The following is a 15781-nucleotide window of genomic DNA, read 5'->3' on the forward strand; positions in this document are numbered from 1 at the left end:
CACTGATATTGAGAATCTCAGAGACAAAGTGGTCAATAATATTAAAAATTTATCCAGAAATGTTCATTCTTTGTTCATTCAAGTAGACTCCATGAGAATGAACTGTGCTTCAATGTCCCAATTATCCGTTCTCATGACGCTCTTTATCAGAAAATGGACTAAGTTTACGAAAATCTCAACTCAAAGATTGACTCAATTCACATTCAGTTTTCTTCCAAGATCGACACATTCAGTTTTATTTTTTAGTTGTTCAATCAAGAAATTGAAACAACCTTATAATATAACACTTCTATGAATTTTAATTAAATAAAAATATAAAACAATATTACACCAAATTTTTATAAATTAATTCACTTCTTCTTAAAGATATATTATAATAAGTAATCAATAAATTCAATATATTATTTTAAAAATGTCAGTTGCTACGTATATTATATGAGTTTTATTTATTGATAATATTTAATTCGATTAATGTATCATAAAAACAGGACAAATTAAAAAACCTTAATAATTGTTGAAAATAAAAGATTTGAATGTTGAAAAAGTAATAGTTGAATATTGAAAATAAGATTTGTAAAAATTAGAAATTTGTGTGTGATGATGTATGTAATGATGTATTTTATTTTTTGGATTATTACAAAAAATTTTCTATAAATAGATCTCTCATTTGTGAAGAAAATCACAATTGAGTTGAGAAAAAAATATTATAAAGTGTGTAGTGTGATAATTTTGAGAGTTTGAGATTTTTACTTTTTATCGTAAATTTTTACTTTTTCACAACACGTTATCAGCACGAAGCTCTAAAAGTCCTTCATATTTTTCCAAGCTCCAAAACAAAAGAAAAAGGTAACAAAAGTAATAATATTTATTTTACTGTTTATTTATTTATTATGTATATATTTAATATATAATATAATGTTATAAAATAAATTTTTCAAAAAACTTGTTATAAATCCTGGGAAGATGTTAAGACGACATCCCACACTCCCGACAAGGGATACGACATGTATAAAAGCCTACAAGGTTTTTAAACAAAATACCTTATGACACCTCATATAATATTGTGATATGATATACATAATTATTTAAAACATTACTAATATTATATACATCATATTATTACCATAAAATTATACAAATACATACATTTATTTTCTTGTACACCAACGGTCATAAACGGTAACAAAACGGCTAGTTTTTGCCCTATAAATATGATCTCACAAACACATTCAATCACTCCAACTTTCTCTTTTTTTCTAAAATTATTCTTCATCAAATTTTTGAAGAAAAAAGAAAATGGCTTTCACAAAGTTATTTTAATTGTTTTGGTTATAATACTTACGAATCTTGTACTTATCGGAGAATATCCCCCTCATGTGTTTTCTTTATTTTTACGAATGCTTGTTTTTGTTGTTTATCTATTACTTTGTATTGCAATATTCATTAACTAATAAAATGCATCATAATTTTTTTTAGTACCACCATGTCAAACTTGACAAAGCTCGAATTTGTTGCATTCGACATTACGGGGAAAAATTATATGCCATGGACTCTCGATGTAGAAATGCATCCTGATTCATTGGGTCTAAGCGAGACAATTAAAGAAAATGGTATATCTTCATCACAAGAAAAAATAAAAGCTATAATATTTTTGCGCCGACATCTTGATGAAGGTTTGAAATGTGAATATCTCATCGAAAAAGATCTCATGGCTCTGTGGAAAGGATTAAAAGAAAGATTTGAACATATAAGGGAAGTTATACTTCCGACCGCCCGTGATGAATGGAATATGTTGAGATTCCAAGATTTTAAGAAAGTAAGTGATTACAATTCGGCGATGTATCGAATAATCTCGCAATTAAAATTTTGTGGACATGAGGTTACGGAATCGGAAATGCTTGAAAAAACATTTTCCACATTTCACGCATCAAATATAACTCTACAGCAACAATATAGAGTGCGTGGATTTGCGAGATATTCTGAACTTATCGCCTGTCTTCTTGTGGCGGAAAAGAACAACGAGCTATTAATGAGAAATCATCAGTCCCGACCCACTGGATCAACAGCATTTCCAGAAGTAAATGCTGTAAGTAAAAATGAATTTAAACCTGGAAACCAAAATCAAATTCAAAGACAAGGTTTTGGTCGAGGTCGAGGTCGAGGTCGAGGTCGTGGACGTGGACGTGGACGAGGAAGTGGTCGTGGTCGTGGACGCGGCCGTGGTTTTGAAAATAATCGAGATAGTTATTTCTATAACTCATCTCAAAATAACGTCCCAAACCATCCACAGAAAAGGCATCAAGAAAACATGAGTGTTAATGAAAATCACTCGAAAAGATTTGAAAGTTCTTGTTTCAGATGCGGCACTCCAGGACATTGGTCTCGTATTTGTCGAGCCCCTGAGCATCTTTGCAAACTTTATAAAGAATCGATAAAGGGGAAAGAAAAGGAGACCAACTTCACTGAGCGAAGTGACCGTTTGAGTGATTCAACTCATTTTGATGCTGCTGATTTTATGAATGATTTCTCTGGAAATGATCAATATGTTGGTGGGATAGAAATGAACAATATTGATGCTGCAGATTTTCTCAATGATTTCTCTGAAAATGAACAATATAGTGGTAGAATATAAATGTACAATAATTTATTTTTCATGTATTTATATGATAATGTTTTATTGTACAATTATGATATGTGTTATATTTAAATATGTATTGTCATTAATTTTTTTTCATTGCATATTTTTTGAAGTTCAAATATGGAAAATGCTATGAGCAAAGCTGAAGTTTGCATACCCGATAGTGGTACAACGCACACTATCCTCCGAGATAAAAGATATTTCTTGGAACTAAAACCAACAAAAACAACGGTGAATACAATATCAGGTCCTGTAGACTTGATTAAAGGATGTGGTAAAGCACAATTTTTGTTACCTAATGGTACAAAATTTTTGATCAATGATGCTTTATATTCACCACAATCGAAAAGAAATTTGTTGAGTTTTAATGATATATATTCCCATGGGTATGATACTCAAACAATGAATGAAGGGAATGAGAAATATATGTGTCTTACCACATATAAATCAGGAAAGAAATATGTGATTGAAAAACTACCAATGCTCCCTACTGGATTGCATTATACACATATACGTCCCATTGAATCAAACATGGTAATTGATAATTCTTCAATATTAACCAATTGGCATGATCGATTAGGACATCCTGGTTCAACAATGATGCGAAGAATTATAGAAAATACACATGGTCATCCATTGAAAGACCAGAAGATCTTTCAGAATAATAAGTTTCAATGTAAAGCATGTTCTCTTGGAAAACTTATTATAAGACCATCACCAGCCAAAATCCAAACTGAATCACCAATGTTTCTTGAACGTATTCAGGGTGATATTTGTGGACCAATCCATCCACCATGTGGACCATTCAGATACTTTATGGTATTGATTGATGCCTCCAGCAGATGGTCACATGTATGTTTATTGTCAACTCGAAATGTTGCATTTGCAAGATTACTTGCTCAAATAATAAAATTGAGGAATCAATTTCCCGATTATACAATCAAGAAAATTAGACTTGATAATGCTGGTGAATTTACTTCCCAGACTTTCAATGATTATTGTATGTCTATGGGAATCATTGTTGAGCATCCTGTTGCTCATGTACATACTCAAAATGGATTGGCTGAATCATTGATTAAACGTCTGCAAATGATTGCTAGACCAATGATTATGAAAACAAAGCTCCCTATTTCTATATGGGGACATGCAATTTTACATGCTGCTTCATTAATTCGCATCAGACCAAGTGCATATCATAAATACTCCCCATTGCAGCTTGCATTTGGTAAAGAACCAGACATTTCTCATCTGAGAATTTTTGGATGTATGGTGTATGTGCCTATTGCACCACCTCAACGAAAGAAAATGGGACCTCAAAGAAAGATTGGAATTTATATTGGTTATGATAGTCCATCGATCATTCGATATCTTGAACCACAGACAGGCGACGTGTTCACAGCACGTTTTGCTGATTGTCATTTTAATGAGGAAATCTTCCCAATGTTAGGGGGAGAACAGAAACATACCGAAAAAGAAATTACATGGTATGTATCATCATTGTTACATCTGGATCCAAGAACAAAACAATGTGAAAAAGATGTACAGCAAATTGTGCACTTGCAAAGAATAGCAAATCAAATACCAGATGCATTTGCAGACACAAAAGGGGTAACTAAATCATATATACATGCTGCAAATGCCCCTGCTCGAATTGAAATTCCGAATAAACAAATTGAAGATACTCATGATGTCAATAAACGCCTGAAGCGTGGAAGGCCAGTCGGTTCCAAGGATAAAAATCCTCGGAAAATAAAATTCATAGAGAAACACGATGATCACAAAATAAAGAATGATGTTCTTGAAGAAACACATGATGATCTCAAAATAAAGAATGATGTTACTGAAGAAACACATGATGATGAAAATGTTCTGTCAGAACCACAAACTGACGAGAATCGTGAAATCTCTATCAATTATATTAATACTGGAAAAATATGGAACCGAAAAGATATAGACGAAATTGATGATATATTTTCTTATAATGTGGCAATAGACATCATAAATGATAATGAAGATCATGAACCAAAATCTTTTGGTGAATGTAAAAATCGGCAGGATTGGGTAAAATGGAAAGATGTCATCCAAGTTGAATTGGATTCGCTAAATAAACGTAATGTTTTTGGACCTATAGTCCTTACACCTGAAGGTATAAAACCTGTTGGATACAAATGGGTTTTTATTTGAAAGCGAAATGAGAAAAATGAAATAGTAAGATATAAAGCTCGACTTGTTGCACAAAGTTTTTCTCAAAGGCCTGGAATTGATTATGAAGAAACGTATTCTCCCGTAATGGATGCAATTACGTTTCGGTATTTGATTAGCTTGGCGGTATCTAAAAATTTAGAAATGCGTCTTATTGATGTTGTTACAGCTTACTTATATGGATCACTTGATAGTAATACATATATGAAAATCCCTAAAGGATTTAAGATGCCTGAAGCACAAGGTTCAAAACCCAAAGAATGTTATTCTGTGAAATTACAAAGATCATTATATGGGTTAAAGCAATCCTGCCGAATGTGGTATAATGGGCTAAGTGATCACTTGATGAAAAAAAGATATGTAAATAATGCAATTTGCCCTTGTAATTTCATTAAGAAAACAACATCCGGATGCGTAATTATTGTTGTATATGTTGATGATTTAAACATCATTGGAACAAATAAAGAAATTCAAGAATTTGTGTCATACTTGAAGGAAGAATTTGAAATGAAGGATCTTGGAAAAACAAAGTATTGTCTGGGTTAACAAATTGAACAAAAAAAATGTGAAATATTTGTTCACCAGACAAATTATACAGAAAAGATCTTTAAACGTTTTAATATGGATAAATCAAATCCTTTAAGTACTCCAATGGTTGTTAGATCATTAAACATAGAAAAGGATCCATTCCGTCCATGTGAAGATGATGGAGATATTTTTGGTCCAGAAGTACCATATCTAAGTGCTATCGGTGCCCTTATGTATTTTGCCATAAATTTATTGGCAAGATTTAGCACATATCCAACAAAGAGACACTGGAACGGAATTAAACATATATTCCGTTATCTACGAGGAACAACAGGCTTGGGACTTTTGTATTCAAAAGATTCTAATCCAACTATAATTGGTTATGCTGATGCTGGATACTTATCTGATCCACACAAGGCACATTCCCAAACTGGATATGTATTCACTCGTGGAGGCACTGCAATTTCTTGGCGTTCACAGAAACAAACGCTCGTAACAACTTCATCAAATCATGCATAGATTATTGCACTACATGAAGCAAGCCGTGAATGTGTATGGTTAAAATCAATGACCCAACATATCCAAATCTCATGCGGATTATCATTCGACGAGAAGCCTGTGATACTATATTAAAATAATGTTTCATGTGTTGCTCAAATGAAAGAAGGATACATAAAAAGCGACAGAACTAAACATATTCCTCCTAAGTTCTTCGCATTCACCAAGGAGCTTGAGAAGAATAAATATATTGATGTTCGTCACATTCAATCAAGTAAAAACTCATCAAATCTCTTCACAAAGGCACTTCCTACGACAATATTCAGAAAGCACATATATAATATTGGGATGCGCAGTTTACGAAATTTGTGAAGAATTGTTCATGTCAACATAAGGGGGAGTTTACGTGACTGCACTATTTTTCTCTTACTATGGTTTTTATCCCACTGGGTTTTTCCTAATAAGGTTTTTAACGTGGCAGTACAAAAACAAGTAATGAAGACATCATCGTATCATGATCATCATCACAAGGGGGAGTGTTGAAAATAAAAGATTTGAATGTTGAAAAAGTAATAGTTGAATATTTGAATATTGAAAATAAGAGTCGTAAAAATTAGAAATTTGTGTGTGATGATGTATGTAATGATGTATTTTATTTTTTGGATTATTACCAAAAATTTTCTATAAATAGATCTCTCATTTGTGAAGAAAATCACAATTGAGTTGAGAGAAAAATATTATAAAGTGTGTAGTGTGATAATTTTGAGAGTTTGAGATTTTTACTTTTTACCGTAAATTTTTACTTTTTCACAACAATAATATATTTTTTTGTATCTTCCCCTATCTTTTTGCTGTCATGGAAGAAATTTGTGGCATCGATTCGTCTTGAAATCTTAGAAACCAATCTCCACCACGAATCTCCACTCTTCTCATCCTATCCTCTTCAGATTGATTGTGAAACAAAATTGGTGACGCAAATATTAGCAAACAAACATTAGTAATTTATTCCGTATTTTAATGAAAATATTTTCAATTTTACTTTTATTTTTTTAAAAAAAATTTGTAACATTTTGTTTGATCGAGAAACATACTTTAATTCTAGATTTATCTAATTTTAATATTGTTTTTTGTGCAATATTCAGCGAATTAGACAACCCATATCTCAGCTCGAACTATAAAATTTATGACTGACCTAAGACGATTTTATTTCACACTACAACAAAAATAGCTTTTCGCAGCGCGCAAATTCTCTTTCCGCGACGCACATTGCACGCTGCACAATTGCAAGCTGTTGAAAGTTCAAGATTATCCGCGGAGTGCATACGCATGCTTTTAATGCACGCTGTTGATGACCTGCTGCGGAAAATCATTTTTCTTGTAGTGCCAACTTTATACGAGTAGTTTGGAGATTAAATATATATTAGTTATGGAGATTATAAAGAGAATTCGAAGGCATCAAGAAAAAAATAAATTATTAATTGGGTTTTTAATTTCTATTTTTCATCTCATATATTTAATGAATTTGATCATTATCTTTATTTTTTTATGTAAGTGCCACGACATACAATAAATATAAGAGAATTGAATGCAAAAATCTCATTTACAATCTATAAAAATGTACTTTTATTGACATGTAAAGCTATAAACAAATTTAACACAACCAAAATAATTAATTGCAAAAGGATAAAAAAAAAAAAGAAAAAAAGAGTATTTTATGTAATTTTTGTAATGCAGAAAAAAGGGTATAGATTTAAATATAATTTTGTGGCTTAATAACTCTAGTATTGAAGCAAAATGAGCTTAATATTCGTGTTAAGGCGTAAATTAATGTTTCTATGATCTGAATTTTTATTATATTTAATATTATATTATCTGAATGTGACACATGAGGCCGAGGAGGACGTGGTATGATCGCTAGTGACAAGAGGTTACACAACCAAAGAGCGGCTCCTAGCAGACTTCTTGGTGAAAGGAACATGAATGAACTGACCCAACACGAAAATTAGAGAAATTCCAAGATTGTGCGATATAAGATTGTATAGTTGATGAGATTTTAAAATATTTGATATATATTAATCATATCAACAATGTGCATGTTTTTTTTGGAGTTCATTATTTAAAAACTCCAAAGTTAAGTCTGCTTGACTTGGAGAAATTATGAAATGAATGACTCCATGAAACGTTTCTCCAGACGAGTGTGAGTGAAGACTTAAGCATGCTGTAAAGACTTGTATTAGTACAGTCAGGGACATTCATCGAATCCGATGCGTTGTAGTGATCGCAGGTGCCAAGTGGTTGAACAGACAAGGAGTGACTCCTAACAAGCTTCTAGACGAAGAAAAAATGATTGAACAGATCTCACATTGGAATCAAAGATATTCCAGACTGTGCAATTATGAGACTATATAGTTGAGGAAAAATTAAAAGATTTGATATATACTATTCATATCAACAAAATGAATTTTTTTTCAGGAGCTCATTACTTAAAAACTACAAAAACTAAGTGTACTTGATTTGAGTCAATTCTGGGATAAGTGACCTTGAAAGTTTCGCAAGATGCATATAAGTAAGGACATAAGCATGCTATACATATGGGCAAAAACTTGTGTGAGACGGTCTCACGGGTCGTATTTTGTAAGACGGATCTCTTATTTGAGTCATCCATAAAAAATATTACCTTTAATGCTAAGAATATTACTTTTTATTGTGAATATTGGTAGATTTGACCCGTCTCACAGATAAAAATTCTTGAGACCGTGTCACAAGAGACCTACTCATACAAATGAATGTTTATCTATAAATGCAAAGATTCTTCTAAATTATGCTGTATAGTGTTAATTTGTATGGATTTGCACTCATTCACTCAAATAAGCATATCTTAAAAGTATGTATCTTATGTTTGGAAAAAATACTCCATATATTTCATATATTATAGGATCTATAAATATTACAAACATTTTACACTCTTTAAATATATTTTCATAATCCAATAGTGTATAACATTTGTTACTATAATATCACAAGTTTAAAAATCTGATATTGATAGGTAAATTTATTAAGACATAAAAATAACTAAATTTATGCTAATAATTTCTTCTCACCTAAATTCAATCATAAAAAAGGATTTTCTGTATGAAAACCACCCTTGATCCTCAAATGTGTATTTAGTATATGTTAGAAACATGACATTCTTAATCAATATCTCTTACCATTTGTACACATACATTGTGTTTTTAATGTAACCAACCCTTTTAAAAAGTAAAAATCATGTAATTTAAAAAATGTCTATTTCTTGAAAAAAATCTAAAAAGTTAAAATATAAAAAATTCCAATCATTTTATACATTAATTATGCTGAGATAGTGGGTCCTACATGGAGTGTGGTGACGTAGACAAGTTTTATAGTTGTGGTGAGGGTGCAAATCATTTGGATAAAACGTGTTTCAACTGACCAATCACAGTTGAGAGAAATCCGAGCGCCAACACTCCAAAATAGCGACTCTTTTCACCGTTCTTCATTGGAACACACGCCGGCCCTCCAAATCCCCCACGAGAATTTCATCTACTCCGACGAATTTCGGGGTTGAATTGTATTTTTGGAGCTGATTTGGATCAGGAGATCGGAATCTTTGGCGGTAATGGCTGTTTCATGCGCGTTTGTGGGTGCGAAGCTCGAGAATTTGTTGATCAGTAGTACGGCGACGGCTTCAGTCGCCTCGGCATCCACACCGAGCAAGCCGGGGACTCCTGGAAAGCGTCGAGCTTCTCTGAATAGGAGGGGATATTTGGGGAATTTGAGGTGCGAGGCTGCATCCGATGCATTGGGTCAAGTGGAATCCACCAATGCGGCTTCCTCTTCTGGTTTAGCTTCGAGCCTCTCCGCTCTGGAACTTCTCAAGACTTCCGCCGCTGATCGTATGTACTTTTTTGCCATTGAATTCTGATTTCTCTGTCGATTTGGATGATCATAAGCTCTATTTTATCGTTAATTGATCGTGGTTGAATTTCAAGTATAATGTAAGCTGGTCGTAGACCCATTTTTTTTTGGGTTTTCCTGACTTGTTTTGGTCCAGGATATACGAAAGAAAAGAGCAGCATTATAGTAATTGGTCTCAGCATCCACACTGCGCCCGTTGAAATGCGGGAAAAACTTGCTGTCCCTGAAGCAGAGTGGCCCAGAGCTATTGGGGAGTTGTGTAGTCTGAATCACATTGAAGAAGCTGCTGTCCTTAGTACATGTAACAGAATGGAAATCTATGTATTAGCTCTCTCTAGGCACCGGGGAATCAAAGAAGTGACTGAATGGATGTCTAAGGTAACTTTTAGAACTTGTTTTCTTTTAAGAATTTTTGGTTATTTGGAAATTAATGATTTTTTTTTTTAGATTTTAGAAGGTTAGAGGAATTCTATCAAAAATTTTGAGTACTTTATAGAAGTATATTGATATTTAAATTAGATTTTTATATAATTTTAAAAGTTATAAACTTTTAACAAACTTTTTGAAATTCATTAACATAAAAAAAAAAATACAACTATAAATTGTCAAAAATTATGTTGGGTTCAATTTAAAGATTTAGATGGATTGTTAAAACTTTTAACTAATATAAAAACTCTTTCTTTTTCTCTCTTACATCACTTCTTATATTCTCTTCTGTATCTGTATCAATCTCTCTAATTTTCAAAATATATATCTATGTACATTTTTTTTAGATATTTCATTGTTTGGTTGAATGTTTATTTAATAATTTTTTATTTTAATATCATATGAAATTTTAGATTTTGTGATTTTTAATTTATGATTTATACAAATAAATATAATATTCAATAATAAAAAAAAGATGACTAAAAAAATAATGTCATTTATTCTTAATAGTTGAATAGTTCCTAACAAGCATGATAAAAAAATAAAATAAAATTTAAGATTCTAAGCTATAAGTCAAAAAGAATATTTATGATATAATTAATAAAATAATTTGTTTCTTTTGTTGTTTAAAAATTACATTTTATTTATTTATTTTATGAATTCTAATTTTGAAATCTAAAAGTTTTATAAAATTAGAATTATGATTTTTTTTAATAAAATTATTATACTAGATATAAGAAAATCATGAAATTTTATTGTCTAATAAAATTTAAAGTAATAGTAATTTTTTTAATAATTGAAATTAATTATTTTTATTAAATTTTTGACTAAAATTTGATTTTTTATATTTTCAATTAATCTATAAAATATCATATTTTTATGAAAAATTATATTCATACAATGATAAATATTATTATTTTTACATGATATATATAATGTTACAGATTAATGCATTGATGCGTTTTTAAAATTTTACAAACATACATACAAATTCACATATACATATAAGAATTAAATGATTTAACTTTTAAATAAGTAAAATTATTTAATAATATAAAATTTTAAAAAATATTTCAAATTGAATATGTTATGTCAATTAATTATTAGTTCAAAAAAATTAATAAAAAATAATATGTTATAAATAGGCTCAAAATCTATAGAATTTTATAAAAAAAAATTACAAAAGTCTATAAAAATCTTGCAAAAAAAAGTTTACAGGAATCTACAAAAATCTGTTTGTAAATATGTGAGATTCTATAAAATATATGATATTCTGTAAAAGTTAATAAAAATTTATCAAATCCACAAAATTTTATCATTTAAAAAGTCATCAAAATTCTGGAAAGTCATCAAAACTCTGGATTGAATATCCCATGTTGGGTTAATAATTGTCCCTGCTCGTTAGAGCGATCGAACCGTGGTGTTTGAGCTGCTGTGCGGTTTAAAAGATTTGAGTTGCACCATTACTATTAGCTATAGCTTTTGGTAAAGCGGTAAGCACTCGGTCCTACACCCCACTTAAAGTTTCTTGATCACATATAGAACTTGCTGTAGAAGAGTTTAGTACAAAGACATTTGTGAAAAGAACAAAAAATACGCTTACTGTGTTTGTTCAAGTTAGTTTTTCTTTGAAATTGAAGGGAAATAATTTATAACACCCAACGTGCAAATGAACAATTTTAATTACTGTTTTCCTACATTTCTGGAGAGTTTCTGTTAACTTATTCTAAGAAAATCCTATTCTTTTTCAACAGTAAAATAAAAATTGTAGAAGGAATGTGTCGAGATAATGATTTCCTTATTCTGATCTTACACCATCACACATTTAATCAAGTGTGTTTTTAATTGCGTTGTGTTACCATGTTTATGCTCATAAGATGTCGTGTGCTTTGCCAGACCAGTGGAATTCCAGTTTCAGAGATCTGCCAGCACCGTTTTTTGCTCTATGACAAAGATGCAACCCAGCACATTTTTGAAGTGTCATCAGGGCTAGATTCATTGGTTTTGGGAGAAGGTCAGATCCTAGCACAAGTGAAACAAGTGGTTAAAGTTGGCCAAGGGGTTGTGGGCTTTGGAAGGAATATAAGCGGTCTCTTTAAGCATGCAATCACTGTTGGAAAGAGGGTTAGAACCGAAACCAACATAGCGGCCGGGGCAGTTTCCGTTAGTTCAGCAGCTGTGGAATTGGCTTTAATGAAGCTTCCCGAACCCTCCCATGCCACTGCTAGGATGTTAGTAATTGGAGCAGGAAAGATGGGCAAGCTTGTGATCAAGCACTTGGTAGCCAAAGGGTGCACAAAGATGGTGGTAGTGAACAGAAGCGAAGAAAGAGTTGCTGCCATACGAGAGGAGATCAAGGACGTTGAAATAGTACACAAACCTCTCACCGAAATGCTGAACAGTGCAGCCAATGCTGATGTGATTTTTACCAGTACTGCATCTGACATTCCTCTTTTTCTTAAAGAGCATGTTGTCGACCTTCCACCGGTAGGTCCAAATCTCGGTGCTTTGAGACTTTTTATCGACATTTCCGTTCCAAGAAATGTTGGTGCGTGTGTCAACGAGCATGAGGGTTCACGAGTGTACAACGTGGATGATCTTAAGGAGGTTGTGGCTGCAAATAAAGAGGATCGAATACGTAAAGCAATGGAAGCTCAAGAAATCATCACTGAGGAATCAAAACAATTTGAAGCCTGGCGTGATTCATTAGAAACAGTTCCAACTATCAAGAAGTTAAGGGCTTATGCTGAAAGAATAAGAGCTGCAGAGGTTGAAAAATGTTTGTCAAAAATGGGCGACGAAGTTCCAAAAAAGTCACAGAAGGCTGTTGATGATCTTAGCAGAGGCATTGTTAACAAGCTGCTACATGGGCCGATGCAGCATCTAAGGTGTGATGGGAGTGATAGTCGTACTTTGAGTGAAACGCTTGAGAATATGCAAGCCCTTAATCGAATGTTCAGCCTCGAGACTGAGATATCTGTGTTGGAACAGAAGGTTAGAGCTAAGGTAGAGCAAAATCAGAAATAAAAGGTACATCTGCTGTGCCTTCTATAGAGCTTTTTGCCTTTCCTCGGTCTTCATCTATGAATAAGTGTAGAACTCCCCATTGTCTTGTTTGGTGGCATGGCCCCAACTTCCGATACCATATAATATTAATTGGACATGATTAATCACACTGCCTGTCTTTTCCTATTGATGTTTAACTCTGAAAGTTTTACCAAGGGATGATTTGTTCAACTTAGATTGAATAATTGTGATCAAATTTACATTCAATTCTATCCTCTTTCGTCGAGTACCTTGAACTTAATTTGGAAGTTTATCGTCGAATGCTGTGTTACAACACGCCAACCTCATCACACCAGTATATCGTATATATGTATTACAATGATTTTTTTTAAAAAAGTTCATTTTTAGTTTTTTCTTATATTGTGAGCTCGGACTAGTAATATAATTATTATTTTATAAATACAGTAGCGGAAGCGTATACATTGTTTGACTTACAAAAGATAACCCAAATACTAGCATTACGATCTCGGAAAAAAGTCAAACGAGATTTCACGGTCTAGATAAGTCAATATTTCAATTTCCATAATTTTCATCATATTCGAACTCTTGAATCTTTTCTCCGCATTTACAATAAGTAGAAAGAAATAAAACTTAAGTTTTCGGAGATTTAGTTATATATGGTTATAACAAGTCAAATAGTAATATATCGGTGCAATAACTCAATATGAGATGACAAGCACCAGTAGTAATATATCGTTACGAAATATCTTGTTGAGTGAAATGCATTGGTTGTTCAAGACTCTGAAGTGAATATCCTTGGCTAAAGAAGCAGCTCCCACCAATATTCAATGTAGCACATTTCTCCACATGCTCAAGTAGGATACGTACAATCGATCATTTACGAGTCAATGTGAAATCACGTTTTTGAATTGAAGCCACATTGTTCAGATAAACCATATGCTAGGAATAAAACTTGTTGTTCATTGAACTCACTTTCGAGCCGAAGCCGTGTTGTCCAGTAGACTAAAAATCCAGTATATTCACCATTGTCCAGAGCTCGAATCATAAAGTCATTCATTCATTAGTTCGGTCAATAGCCGATAGGTAAACAATCAGAAACCAATGANACGGTAGAAACCTCACATCGATAACTTACTATTTCGTCCGACTGTGGAGCTCAAGAAAACTTAAATCCCTATAAATATAATTTAAGTAACTTTATATTAGGTAGATCATAATAGATGTTGGAATATTTTGAAATTCATTTTTATACAAAATTTGTACCATATAATTTTGGTTAAAACTTTATAAATTTCATATTAAATAAAAAGACATGTCCAAAAAATACGAAACATAATAAGATGGCTAGAATCATGACGGAAATTGATAGGAAAAAGTGAAGATCAGATCAGATTTTGGCAAGCGCATAAGATACATGCGCTAGTGCGGCAACGCATGTGGCTGTTCTATTGGTCACACAGGACTTAGATTTTTCCAGCAATGTATTTTCGAATGATATATAACTTTTATGTTTTACACTTTTCAAATTCGAACCAGATCAATACCATATTTTGAAAAACTAAAATGATGATCAAGATCATTTCGGATGACCAAAAATTGTACTTTCGGTGACTGGAAGGGTGATCGACCAACACCTATTTGAACTAGAAATTTTTTTGAACATTTTTATTTTAAAACCGCAATGAAAATCGTTTAAGAAGGAGGAGGAATTTGTTATAGCTACCTTAAAATCAATTTTCTAGAAAAAAAATTCGTGAATCTTGATTTTCTGAGGAAAATTGTTTGATGATTTTGCTACACATCCTATACATTTGATTGCTAGGTGGAAGAAGAGTTCTTTGTAAATTGTTCGTAATTTTTGAAGATGGTTTGCTATTTTTTCACCATTTCTCCCTATTTTCTCCCTATACTCTCATTTTCTCTCTTAAGCCAATTTTAGAGGATTTTTCTGTGATGAAATGCATCACGTGAGACCTTTTTATAGACAAAGTGATATGGGGTGAGTCATTATACATAACCAAATATTGCCCTAACTTGGTGTCACTTATTTGTTATGAAAAGTAATTAGTAATAAACATTTTTCATTAATTTATATAATATTTAGACATTCCAATGATTTTCACATATGCTTATTCAATTTATTAATTTGATATATTTTTATGTATGTGATATAATATACTTGAGCATTTATTTTATTTTTAAAATTCATTTTTAGGTCATTTATACCAAATAATAATTTTCTAATATTATTTTTCTGCTCAAATATATTATATTCCTATGTATATACTTATATTTTATGTTTAAAATCTAATCTTCATTTATTTATTTATAAGCACCTTAAATATTTTGGGTGTTACACTCTCCCCTTAAAGGAATCTGATCCCCAGATTTATTATTGTTGTATAAAAATCATGAATCTTTCGGTCTATTTCTTTCTCATATTTTTATTAATATGTAAATAACTATTTTGACATTTTCTAGTTAATGCCAACATCATTGTTTTATTATTGGTCGTTCTTTGTTTTA

General features: G+C 31.8%; 1 protein-coding gene across 1 annotated transcript; it reads left to right on the top strand.

The window, feature by feature from the left end:
* The first annotated feature begins 9347 nt into the window (after positions 1-9347).
* Positions 9348-13403, top strand: LOC140965776 (glutamyl-tRNA reductase 1, chloroplastic-like). The gene is made up of 3 exons (XM_073425962.1): positions 9348-9780; positions 9939-10180; positions 12125-13403. Exons 1-3 carry the CDS (start codon positions 9504-9506, stop codon positions 13253-13255), a joined length of 1650 nt encoding a protein of 549 aa, XP_073282063.1. The 5' UTR covers positions 9348-9503; the 3' UTR covers positions 13256-13403.
* The last annotated feature ends 2378 nt before the right edge of the window (positions 13404-15781 follow it).

This window comes from Primulina huaijiensis, chromosome 2, assembly GCF_012295235.1.
Source record: "Primulina huaijiensis isolate GDHJ02 chromosome 2, ASM1229523v2, whole genome shotgun sequence".
Taxonomy (NCBI): Eukaryota; Viridiplantae; Streptophyta; class Magnoliopsida; order Lamiales; family Gesneriaceae; genus Primulina; species Primulina huaijiensis.

Coding starts and splice junctions, on each gene's coding strand:
- LOC140965776 (XM_073425962.1), top strand. CDS start 9,504: ATGGCTGTTTCATGCGCGTTTGTGGGTGCGAAGCTCGAGAATTTGTTG. Junction 9,781..9,938: donor CAAGACTTCCGCCGCTGATC/GTATGTACTTTT, acceptor GTTTTGGTCCAG/GATATACGAAAGAAAAGAGC. Junction 10,181..12,124: donor TGACTGAATGGATGTCTAAG/GTAACTTTTAGA, acceptor GTGCTTTGCCAG/ACCAGTGGAATTCCAGTTTC.